Here is a 13,474-nt window from a genome sequence, read left to right as displayed (position 1 = left end):
ATACCTTACAAAAGTGTTTTGAAACTTTATTTCTATAGACACTGATACAGAGCGCTTCCCAGATGCTATTGGAAGAGGTATAATAAAGGGTGGAATCAAGACACAATCCAAGAGTCATCCTGGTAAGAACAAGAATATTTCAAGTCTATTTCTGCTTTATTTATCTTCTCGAGTTTATTTAAGTTTGGGTCTAAATGACTATAGTACCTATATGCTATTACTATAGGATGAAACGTTTTCACTAATTCCCTCCTATTATTATTGGAACTCTAGCAGTTACTAACAATGGAAAATTAGCTACATAGTGTAAGTTTTAGAACCCATTCATTTAAAACTTATCCATAAAAATTCAATGCTGTAGTAAGCTTAGAATATGCTTGATGGAAGCATTTCAAATGCTGCTCTACTCACTTTCCTTTTCAGACTAGAAAGATGGTTGCTTTGTATTTGCAAAAGCAGAAAGGCTGGTTTAGGAATGGGATTAAAAGAGAGATTTCATTGCTTACTAATTCCCTCTATATAATTGAAATACCAGGCACATTTTCAGTATCTCAGGTGAAGTAGAGGTGTTTAGTTTTGTTACATAGTCCGTAGTTTACACTACTGCCACTTGTCTTGGTGTTATAGTGTTTGACACACTGCTTCTTGATCTTTGGTGTGATATTAAAGGAGGCAGAGAGCTTAACAGAAAAAGGAAAGAGACCGTCAGCAGGAAAAACAAGTGTCATCCAAAGGTGACTGTTTGCATGCCCAAGTCTGTGCCCCCAGAGGAGCAACATTAGAAGATTCACACTGCAGAGAAGGAGACTTCTCTACAATAGAATATATTCCAGCCAAGTCACTAAATAAATAATCAGGCAAACAGCAACAGCAAGCCTCCAAAGGGGAGAGGAACTCAGTATCCAGATTTCTTACAAGATATTGTCTAGAACGCCCAGTATAAAACCCCCAAAAATATGAGACATGCAAAGAAACAGTAAAGTGTGGATCATATACTAGGAACTTCAGGAAGAGTAGGCTTAAAAAATAATTTAAGCAGTGGGAGGGTATTGTGAGGAGGGAAATTGTGATTCTTACTAGATTTCAGATTTCTCTAGCACATACTCCCTTTTCCCTCGTCCTTAATTCTATCTGCTATCTGCTATCAAATGCTCTTCTTAATGCTTCCTTGCTTATATAAGCATCTTTACTTGCTTCTTTCAACTGGGCCTGTCATTCTTAACCTATACCAGTTCGAGAAAAACCAGAGAGCCTCAATTATATCTACTCAATTGGCTCTTTAACACTTACTTCTGGTCTCAGCCATTACAACAAAGTAAGATCCACCTTATGGTGTCAGGTTCAGGATAGGTTTCCAACCTCTGGTGCATGCTCTTCTGTAACTAGCTTTCATTCATAAAACACTGGACACATAATTTGACCCAAGTCAGCAATCCTACTTAACCCCTCTTTCAATATGAATTTTTCTTTAAACTTTCATGTATTAAAACAAAATACATGAATGTTATTTCTCTCCTTTGACCTAGTTAGTACTTTCTAAATCCTGCCAAATGTCCAAATCACATAAAAACTCAGATGGGATGGGATGCAGTCCCAATGCTGGTACTGCCTCAGATTTACCCATTTCCCCCTCCCCAGCTACAAGGTGTACATAGTAAGAGGACCTGATAGGCAGTTTTTCTTAGACTACAGAATATCTTGTTACTCTTCTACATCTTTGATGTCTGCTTGATTTACATAGCCTTAAAAATGGCATTAAACATTCTTGAGAGAGTCAAAGAATTTCTACCTGGTAGTAACTTTCCGTAATGTGGGACCATGGTTTGTCTCTTGACCAGTGGGGAAAAAATGCCACGTTCCACTCATAGGTATATCCTTAACAGTATGAGTGTCCTCTTAGTGTAAACTTTGCAGTTATATCATTTACACAAACTCCCCAAGATGATTGAAGTTTGTATGGGACAGTGCATTGTGTATGAAAAGCACTGGTTAAGGAATTATGGGGCATCAGCTTGTACTCAGTTTTGCATTATCTTGGTGTGTGTTCTCAATCAAATCACAAAACATCTCTAAGCTTCAATAGCATGAGGCTTATATGATTGCTAAGAGCCCTTCAAATTCTAATGTTTTATGATTGTGCAGTGCAGACATTATATTATGTCTCTTCGATAATACAAGTACTAATTAAGTTAGTACTACACACAGACACAAAGACACACATACATGTGTGTTAATGGTTACCTTATAATGTGTTTTGAAATTTGTTTTCTATCCATAGAGACTGATATAGAACGCATGAGAGATACTGTTGGAAGAGAAAAAGCAGTTGGTGAAATCAAGACACATCATCAGAGTCACCCTGGTAAGAACAAGAATTTTCCAAGTCTAATATTTATGGTTTATGTCTTCTCTGGGATTTAATTAACGATGAATCATTAATGATAACAGTAACTGTATGTTAGTATTAATGGGCAATAATCTTCATGAATTTCCTCTTATGATTAAACTCTAGTATTTACTGTCAATGGAAATTTAGCTGGATATTTTTCAGTTGTAATCTCATTCATTTGGAAAGTAATCCATATGATCCAATGCTCTAATGACCTTAGAATATGCTTGGTTTAAGTATTTATAACTGTGATTCTACTCACTTTCTTGCTGGCTTAGAAAGGAATATTGCTTTGAAATTGAAAAAGCAAAAAAGCTAGTTGATGAGTGGCATAAGAAGAGGAACATAACAGTTATATCACTGATTACCAATTTCCTCTACATAATTAAGTTGGTATGTAAATTTATATCTCTACTAGAGTGGAGTTCTCTAGCTGAGTTTCATTATTCACAGATTACTGCTTTAGTCCTGGAGTAACAGGGTTCGATACATTTCTCTTTGTTGCAAGAAATACTGTCGTTTTGAACTTTTTACAGAATTGATGCTGAAAGCTAGCATTGGAAAGTAACTGAATCCTCAGATATAAGCACCAAAATTTGTGTTTTCACTGAAATTTAAGGCAAGATTTCTGAAACTTTGCTTTTGAATGCTTTATTTTATTATATTCTCGCTTTTATTCCTGTAAAAAAAATAGTGTTGTAAATGAATCAAATAAATATTACTTGCTCCAACAGCTTTTAACTGGGGAAAAGCTGCGTGGTGTAAAAATGAAATTGTTGGAACCAAGCAGTTAAATTTGGTGTATTACGATAAGCCATTTTTCCATGTCTTTAATTTTCAGAGTATTTTTGGTTAGGTTCTTTCAATTAATTTTTGCTTCCATGTTGCTTATTAATAGGAGTCCTTGTCAGTTTTGAATAACAGCCTTAGACACAGCAACAAAGTGCTTTCATTTACATCCGTTCAATTCTGGGACGAAGTGAGAGAGTGGCATGGACTTTTATATACTACCAAATGTAAAATAGATTGCTAGTGGGAAGCAGCTGCATAGCACAGGGAGATCAGCTTGGTGCTTTGTGACCACCTAGAGGGGTGGGATAGGGAGGGTGGGAGGGAGACCAAGAGGGAGGAAATATGGGGATATATGTATATGTATAGCTGATTCACTTTGTTATGAAGCAGAAACTAACACACCATTGTAAAGCAATTATACTCCAGTAAAGATGTTTAAAAATAAAATACAAAAAAGAATCATGCCTTTTAACAACAAAATTAATTATTTTATATTTATTAATGGTAAATTTATAATTAAACACTAAATAAAATCTGAAAGACAGAAACTGCTACGAGGAAAGGAGTTGAAATGAATGTAGTAATCAAATACAAAAATGAAAAAGTGTTTTGTCCCACCTCACCAGGTACATCCCTCCCATATGAATGTGTTTTTAATATACACAAGAGAGTTATATTTATTAAGAAAAACTCTCTAGGATGACTTAAATTTGTGAAAGACTTTGTATTTCATGGGAAAAGTCCTAGTTAAGGAACTATGAGGCCTCAGTTTATGAGTCAGTTTTGTCATTGCCTGGATATATGGTCTTGGTCAAATCACTAAGCATTTCTAAGCCTCAATATAATGAGGTTTAAACAACTGCTAATGGCTCTTCCAATTCTAAGGTATTATGTCTGCAGTCCAGACATTTCATTATAATTCTTCTTCTATAATAAAAAGATCTAATTAAAGGATACACACATTCTACAAACATACACATGTTAATACTTAGCTTACAGAAGTATTTTGAAACTGTTTATTTCTATAGAGAGTGACACAGAACGCTTCCCAAATATTGTTGGAAGAAGTATTATGAAGAGTGAATTCAAGACACAACCCAAGAGTCGTCTTGGTAAGAAGAAGAATATTTCACGTCTATTTCCTGTTTTTTATCTTCTCTGAAGTTTATTTAACTTTGGATCTTTAGTGACTACAGTACCTATATGCTATTATTACAGGATAAAACGTCTTCACAGATTCCCTCCTATAATTACTGGAATTCTAGCAGTTGCTATCAATGGAGAATTAGCTGCATATTTTTAATTTTAGAATCCATTCAATTAAAAAAATGATCCATAAAAATGGAATGATACAGTGAGCTTGGAACATGCTTGATGGAAACATTTCAAATGCTGTTCTACTCACTTTCTTTTTCAGGCTAGAAGTATAGTTGCTTTGTATTTGCAAATGCAGAAAGGCTATTTTATGAATGGGATTAAAAGAGGGATTTAGCATGTAGTTATTTCATTGGTTACTAATTCCCTCTATATGTTTAAAATATCAGACACATTTTCAATATCTCATGTGAAGTAGACACCGTTAGTTCTATTATATAGTTTATAGTTCACACTGTTGCCCCTTGTGTTGGCATAACAGTGTTTGGCACACTTCTTCTCGATTGGTGTGATACCAAAGGAGGCAGAGAGCTTAACAGAAAAAAAAGGGAAAGAGACAGTCAACAGAATCTTTTTTAAAACAACTGTCATTGAAAATGGTAGAGTAATAACCCTGAGCTCACCTTAGCTCATGGACATAGCAAAATTACAACTATTTACCGAACAACCATTGATATAAAAGACTGGAACCTACCAAGAAAGGTCTTCTAGAACTAAGGATATAAAAAAGGGACCACAGCAAGGCAGGTAGTAGGGGCAGAGTCACAGTATAGTCAGTTCCCTGGCTTGGGCAACTCATGAATGGGAGAATAATTACAGTTGCAGAGATTCTTCCCAGCGAATAAGGGGTCTGAGCCCCACATCAGTCTGCCCAGCCTGGAGGTTCTGCAACAAGAAGATGAGTCCCCAGAACATTTGACTTTGAAGGCCAGTGGGGCTTGCTTTTAGGAGTTCCAGAGGGCTCTGCGAAATAGAGGCTTCACTCTCCAAGGGCACACACAACATCTCACATGCTTCAGGTCCCAGCATAGAGGCAGTAATTTAAAGGATTTGGGGTCAAACCTACCTGCTAATCTTGAAGAGTCTCCCTAGGGACATAGACACTGACAGTAGCCATTCTTGAGAGTTCATTCTACCGCTGGTGCTGCAGCACCATTTTGGAATCCACCCCACCAACAACAACCAACCTGTAGGCACCAGTACTGGGAAGCCTCAGGCCAAGCAACTAACTGGGCAGTGACACAGCCCAACCCATCAGAAGAGAGACTGCTTTAAGACTTTCTGAGCCAAAAGCCACCCCTGGACACATACCTGCACACCAGAGGGTCTAGGACCTGGCACCACACACCAATGTGCAGGCAGTAGACCCAGGACCCCCAGGGCCCTGCAGCCAGAGATCCAGATCCACCCACCAGTGGGCAGGCACCAGCCCCAGAATCACTGACTCCACCCACCAATAAGCTTGCTCTAGCTTCGAACCAGACCCACCCACCAGCAGTCCATTGCCATCTCTGGAAGCCCTCAGCCCTGCAGCCAGACCCCAGAACCTGTCACTGCCTGCCTTTGGGCTGGCACTGTCCCGTGGATCTGGCTTCACCCATTGGTGGGCTGGCCCCAGCCTCAGGATCTTCTAGACCTGACTCCATCCACCAGTGATACAGAACTAACCCCAGGGCTCCCCAGGGTTCTACAGCCAGCCACCTTGTGACCCAACCCTGCCAACCAGTGGAGGCCGGCAGCCTCCACACAGGAAGGTCCTGGCAAACAACCAGACTGGGGGCCAACCAAGCCAACCAGGCCACCCATAGCCATCAGCTTACCACAACAGAAGGACCCGCACAACACATATAGGGGCACTCCTAGAGGATATAGCTCTGATGACGAGAGCAGTGTACTGCTGGGATTCATAGGAAGTCTCTTGCAAAAGGCCTCTTCTCCAAGGTTGGGAAATGGAACCAACCTCCCAGATACATAGAAATATAAACGTTAAGTTAGACAAAATGAATTGACAGAGGAAAATGGTCCAAATGAAGGAATAAGATACAACCCAGAAGAAGAGCTAAGTGAAGTAGAGATAGACAACTACCCAACAACGAATTCAGGGTGATGATCCCAAAAAACTTGGGAGAAGAATGGATGGACAGAGTGAGAAATTAGAAGTTTTTAACAAAGAGTTGGAAAATATAAAGAACCACTAAACAAGATGAAGAATACAATAACTGAAATGAAAAATACACTAGGGGGAATCAGCAGTAGACTAAATGGTACAGAGGAACAGATCAGTGGGCTGGAGGACAGAGTAGTGGAAATCACTGATGCTTAGCAGAAAAAAAGAATGGAAAGAAATGAAGACTGTTAAAGAGACTTCTGGGACAACATCAAGCATATTAACATTCACATTAGAGGGGTCCCAGAAGAAGAAGAGAGAAAAAAGGTGACAGAGAACATATTTAAACATAATAGCTGAAAATGTCCCTAACTAGGGAGATGAAAAAATCCCAGTCCAGAAAGAACAGAGAGTCCCAATCCAGAGGAACACACCAACACACTTTGTAATTAAAAATGCAAAAATTAAAGCTAAAGAGAGAATATTAAAAGCAGCAAGGGAAAAGCAACAAGTTACGTACAAGGGAATATCCATAAGGCTGTCAGCTGACTTTGTAGCAGAAACTTTGCAGGCAGAAGGCAGTGGCAAGATATATTTAAACTGATGAAAAGGAAAAACCTAGAACCAAGAATACTCTATCCAGCAAAGCTCTCATTCACATCTCATGGAGACATCAAAAGCTTTACAGGCAAGCAAAAGCTGAAAGAGTTCAACACCACCAAGCCAGCTTTACCAGAAATGTTAAAGGGACATCTCTAAGCAAAAAAGAAAAGGCCACAACTATAAACATGAAAATTATGAAAGGAAAAGCTCATCAGTAAAAGCAAATATATAGTAAAAGTAGAAAATCAACCATATGCAAAGTTCATAGGAAGGATTAAAAACAAAAATGGTAAAGTCATCTATAACCACAATAAGAAGTTAACAGATACACAAAATAATTAGATGTAAAATATGTCAAAAATAGTAATCATGAGGGGAGGAGAGTACAAATGAAGCATAGTTAAAATGTGTTTGAAATTAAGAGATCGAACTTTAGATAGATAGATAGATAGCTGTATATAAACCTCATGGTAACCACAACCAAAAATTCTGTAATAGATACACAAAGAAGAGAAAGTAATCCAAACATAACACTAAAGATAGTCATCAAATCACAAAAGAACAAAAGAAGAAGGGAACAAAAAGACCTAGAAAAACAACCCAAAAACTATTAACAAAACTACTATTAACTATTCTTTTGGCAATAAGAACACACATATCAATAATTACATTTAAATGAGCTAAATGCTCCAATCAAAAGACATGGAGTTGCTGAATGGATACAAAAGCAAGACCTTTGTATATGCTACCTAAAAGAGACTCACTTCTGATCTAAAGACACAGACTGAAAGTGAAGAGATTGAAAAAGTCATTCCAGGCAAATGGAAATCAAAAGAAAGCCCAGGTAGCAATAATTATATCAGACAAAATAGACTTTAAGACAAAAGAAGGACGTTACATAATGATCAAAGGATCAATCCAAGAAAAAGATGTAACAATTGGAAATATATATGCACCCAACATAGGAGATCCTTAATAAATAAAGCAAATATTAACAGACATAAAGGGAGAAACAGACAGTTACACAATAATAGTAAAGGACTTTAAAAGCCCACTCAAGTCAACAGACAGATCATCCAAAAAGAAAATCCATAAGGAGACACTGGCCTTAAATGACATATTAGACCATATGGACTTAATAGATAGATATAGAACATTCCATCCAACAGCAGCAGAACACACATTCATGTCCACATGGGACATTTTCTAGGAATGTTAGGCCACAAAAGAAGCCTTGGTAAATTTAAGAAAACTGAAATCATATCAAGTATCTTTTCCCACCACAACACTATGAGGCTAGAAATCAGCTAAAAGAAAATACTGCAAAAATCACAAACACACAGAAGCTAAGCAACATGCTACTAAACAACCAATGGATCATGAAGAAATCAAAGAGGAAATCAAAAAATACCTAGAGACAAATGAACAGAAAATGATCCAAAAATCTATGAGATGCAGCAAAAGCAGTTCTAAAATAAAAATTTATACTGATACTAACAAACCTCAGGAAACATGAAAAGTCTCAAATGAACAACTTAACTTACACCTAAAGGAACTAGGAAAAAGATGAACAAACAAAACACAAAGTTAGCAGAAGGAAAGAAATCATAAAGACCAGAGAAGAAATAAATGAAATAGAGACTTAAAAATGGAAAATATCAATGAAACTATAACCTGTTTCTTTGAAAAGATAAACAAAATTGACAAACCTTTAGCCAGATTCATCAAAAGTAATATGCAGGGCCCAAATCAATAAAATCAGAAATGAAAAAGATGTTACAACCGACACCACAGAAGTGCAACTGATCATGAGACGTTAGTTGGAAAAACTGTATGACAACCAGGACTGAACCAGGAATAAAAAGAAAATATGAACAGACCAATTATCAGTAATGAAATTGAACCAGTAATTTAAAAAAATAACCAAAAAACGTAAGTCCAAGAACAAGTGGCTTCATAGGGGAATTCTACCAAACATTTAGAGAAGAATTAATACCTATACTTCTCAAAGTATTGCACAAAGTTGCAGCGAAAGGAATGTTTCCAAAGTCATTCTATAAGGCCAGCATCACATGATATCAAAATGAGACAGAGATATCACAGAACAGAAAATTACATGGGTGAAAGTAGATGCAGAAGCCCTCAACAAAATATTAGCAAACTGACTCCAACAATACATTAAAATGATCATACACTATGATTAAGTGGAATTTATCCCAGAGATACAAGGATGTTTCAGTGTCTGCAAATCAGTGTGATACATCACATTAACAAAGAATAAAAACTATATGATTATCTCAATAGATACAGAAAAAGATTTTGACAAAATTCAACATCCATTTATGATAAAAACTCTCCAGAAAGTGGGTATACAAGGAACATGCCTCAACATAATAAAGGCCGTATATGATAACCCCATAGCTAACATTATACTCAACAGTGAAAAGATGAAAGCATTTCCTCTAAGATATGAAACAAGGATGCCCACTATTGCCACTTTTATTCAACATATTATTAGAAGTCTTAGCCACCACAGTCAAACAAGAAAAGAAATAAAAGGAATCCAAATTAAAAAGGGAAAGTAAAATTGTCACTTTGTAGACAACATGATACTAAACAAAGAGAATCCTAAAAACAGCTACCAAAAAATACTAGAGCTCAAGGATAAATTCAGTAATTTTCAGGTACAAAATTAATATAGAGAAATACATTGCAATTCTATATACTAACAACAAACTCAGAAAGAAATTAAGGAAACAGTCTCATTTACAGTTGCATCAAAAAGAATAAAATACTTAGGAATAAACTTATGTAAGGAGTTAAAAGACTTGAAATCAGAAAATTATAAGACACTGATGAAAGAAATTGAAGATGACACAAACAGATGGAAAGATATACCATGTTCATGGATTGGAAGAATTAATATTTGTTAAAATGACTGTATTGGGGCTTCCCTGGTGGCACAGTGGTTGAGAGTCCGCCTGCTGATGCAGGGGACACAGGTTCATGCCCCGGTCTGGGAAGATCCCACATGCCACGGAGCGGCTGGGCCCGTGAGCCATGGCCGCTGAGCCTGCGCGTCCGGAGCCTGTGCTCCACAACGGGAGAGGCCACAACAGTGAGAGGCCCGCGTACCGCAAAAAAAAAAAAAAAAAAGACTGTATTACCTAAGGCAGTCTACAGATTCAGTGCAATCCCTGTCAAAGTACCAAAGGCATTCTTAGAATTAGGAGAAATAATTTCAAAGTAGTATAGAAACAAAAAAGACCCTGAATAGACAAAACAATCTTGAGAAAGAAGAACAGAGATGGTGGTAGCATGCTCCCTAACTTCATACTATACTACAAGGCTACAGTAATCAAAACTGTATGATACTGGTACAAAATTAGACACATAGATCAAAGGAACAGAATAGAGAGCCCAGAAATAACCCCACACACTTATAGCCAATTAATCTATGACAAAGGAGACAAGAATATACAATACAATGGAGAAAAGAGAAGTATATTCAATAAGTGGTGCTGGGAAAACCAGACAGCTACATGTAAAAGAATGAAATTAGAATATTCTCTAACACCGTATACAAAACTAAATGCAAAGTGGATTAAAGATCTAAATGTAAGACTGGAAATCATAAAACTTTGGAAGAAAACTTAGGCAGAACACACTTTGACATAAATGGTGGCAGTATTCTTTTGGATATGTCTGTTAAAGAAAACAAAAGCAAAAATAAATGGGAACTACTGATGGGAGCAAATATTTACAAATGATATAACTGTTAAGGGGTTAATATTCAAAATATATATACAGCTCATACAACTCAATATCAAAAACATGAACACCCAATTAAAAAGTGGGCAGAAGACCTGAATAGACATTTTTCCAAAGAAGACATGCAGTTGAACAACAGATGTATGAAAAGATGCTCAACATCACTACTTAATATACTGATATGCTAGTCTAATCACAATATCACCTCACACCTGTCAGAATGGTTATCATCAAGAAGACCACAAATAACAAATGTTGGCAAGAGTGTGGAGAAAAGGGAACCCTTCTACACTGTTGGTCAGAATGTAAATTGGTGTGGCCACTGTGGAAAACAGTATGGAGGTTTCTCAAAAAACTAAAAATAGAGCTACCATATGACCCAGCAGTTCCACTTTGGGGTATATGTCCAAAACAAACAAACACAGTAATTCAAAAAGATACATGCACCCGAATGTTCATGGCAATTATTTACAATTGCCAACATATAGAAACACCCTAAGCATCCACTAGCACTAACAGATGAATGGATAGAGAAGATGTACATATGCACACACACAATGAAATACTACTGACCATAAAAAAGAACAAAACTTTGCCTTTTGCAGCAACATAGATAGAGGGCATTATGCTAAGTGAAGTAAGTCAGACAAAGACAAATACTGTATGATATCACTTACATATGGAATCTAAAAAATACAACAAACTAGTGAATATAATAAAAAAGCAGATTCACAGATATAGAGAACAAACTAGTGGTTACCAGTGGAGAGAAAATGGTGGAGGAGCAAGATAAGGGTAGGGGATTAAGAAGTACAAACTACTATATTTAAAATAAATAAGCTATAAGGATGTATTGTAGTACACAGGGAATATAGCCAATATTGTATAATAACTATAAATGGAGTTAACTTTTTAAACATGTGAGTCACTATGTTGTACACCTGAAACTTGTATAATATTGTAAATCAAATATGCCTCAATAAAAAATTTAAAAAAAAAGGTCATCCAAAGGTGATTGCATGCATGCCCAAGGCTGTGCCCACAGAGGAGCAACATTAGAAGCTGCACACTGCAGGGAACGAGACTTCAGTAGGACAGAAGATAGTTTAGCCCAGTCACTAAATAATTAATCAGGCAAACAACGACAAGCCTTCAAAGGGGATGGGAGCTCAGTATCCAGATTTCCTACAATATATTAGATACACTGCCCCCCCTCAAAATATGAGATATGCGAAAAAACAGTAACGTATGAACTAAGGAAAAAAAGCAGACCACAGTGCGGTTCCGGATGTAAGATACTATAAAACAGTTATATATATTTTTGAAGAATTAAAGAAACCCATGCTTAAAACAGAAAGGAATATTGATGACAATGTCTAATCAAATAGAGAATATTAACAAAGAGATAGAAATTATTTTTGTTAAAAAAACACAGTGATAACTGTGGAGTTGAGAGTACAATAACTGTAAGGAAAAATTTACTAGAGGGGTTCAGGAGTAGATTTGATTGTCAAAAGAAAGAATCTCCACACTTAATGACTACAGAAGAAGTAGAGCTGAGAGAAAAGGGGGCAGAAAAAATATTTGAAGTAATTATGGCTGACAGTTTGGAAGCACATTTGATGAATATAAATCTGGATATCCAAGCCAAATGAAGTCTAAGAGTAAGCACAAAGAAATCTACAACCAGATACATCAAGTAAAAGTAATGGAAGACAAAGACAGAAACTCTCGAATGTCACAAAGGGAAAGCAACACATCATTAAAAAAGAGAACCCTGGTAAGATTAACAGCTTACTTAGCATCAGGAACTATGAAGCCCAGGGGCTTCCCTGGTGGTTCAGTGGTTAAGACTCTGCACTTCCATGCTTCCACTGCAAGGAGGCATGGGTTCAATCTCTGGTCAGGGAAGTTCTGCATGCTGTGAGGTGTGGCCAAAAAAAGAATGAAACTATGTAGCCCAGAAGGCAGTGGGATGCCATATTAAAATGCTGAAGGAAGAAATTGTCACCATGAACTTTTTCTTTCAAAAGTGAAGGTGAGATAAACAGATTCCCAAATAAATGAACACTGAGAGAACTGTTTGTTAGCAGACCTGCCTTTTGAGAAATACTAATGAGAGTTCTTCAGGCTGAAAGCAGTGGACCTTAGGCAGTGATTTTAATCCGTTCCAAAAAAGAGCATGTGTTAAAATAATTCTGTAATTCCAAAATCTGAATATACCAGTCACTAGTACAGAGGTTGAAACAGTAATTAAAAACCTCCCAAAAAACAAAAGTCCAGGAACAGACTGCTTCACAAGTGAATTCTACCAAACATTCAAAGCTTTAATACCCAATCCTTCTAAAACTATTTGAAAAAATTGAAGAGGAGGTAACACTTCCAAACTCATTTTATGAGGTCAACATCACCTTGATACCAAAACCAGAAAAATACAACACACACACAGACACAGACATACACACAAAGGACATTATAGGCCAATATCTCTGGTGAAGATGGATGCAAAAATCCTCAACAAAATATTGGCAAGCCAAATTCAACAATACATCAAAGGGTCATACAAGTGTGATTTATTCCAGGGATGCAAGGATGGTTCAACACCCACAAATCAATCAGTGTGATACACCACATTAACAAAATAAAGAATAAAAACC

General features: G+C 36.8%; 1 protein-coding gene across 5 annotated transcripts in view; it reads left to right on the top strand.

The window, feature by feature from the left end:
* The window catches only part of CCDC7 (coiled-coil domain containing 7), a 276,653-nt gene that overhangs the window by 219,931 nt on the left and 43,248 nt on the right, over positions 1-13,474 (top strand). For all 5 annotated transcript variants that reach the window (XM_027121767.1, XM_027121770.1, XM_027121768.1 and 2 more), the window contains 3 exons: positions 39-122; positions 2,279-2,362; positions 4,210-4,293. In XM_027121767.1, the coding sequence (XP_026977568.1) occupies positions 39-122; positions 2,279-2,362; positions 4,210-4,293 (252 nt within the window). The remainder of the gene's footprint in view (positions 1-38; positions 123-2,278; positions 2,363-4,209; positions 4,294-13,474) is intronic.

This window comes from Aethalodelphis obliquidens, unplaced genomic scaffold (assembly GCF_003676395.1).
Source record: "Aethalodelphis obliquidens isolate GAN/ISIS:26980383/991018 unplaced genomic scaffold, ASM367639v1 scaffold23, whole genome shotgun sequence".
NCBI lineage: Eukaryota > Metazoa > Chordata > Mammalia > Artiodactyla > Delphinidae > Aethalodelphis > Aethalodelphis obliquidens.
The sequence above is the reverse complement of the archived record's forward strand: the minus strand, read 5'-3'. Positions and strand labels throughout refer to the sequence as shown.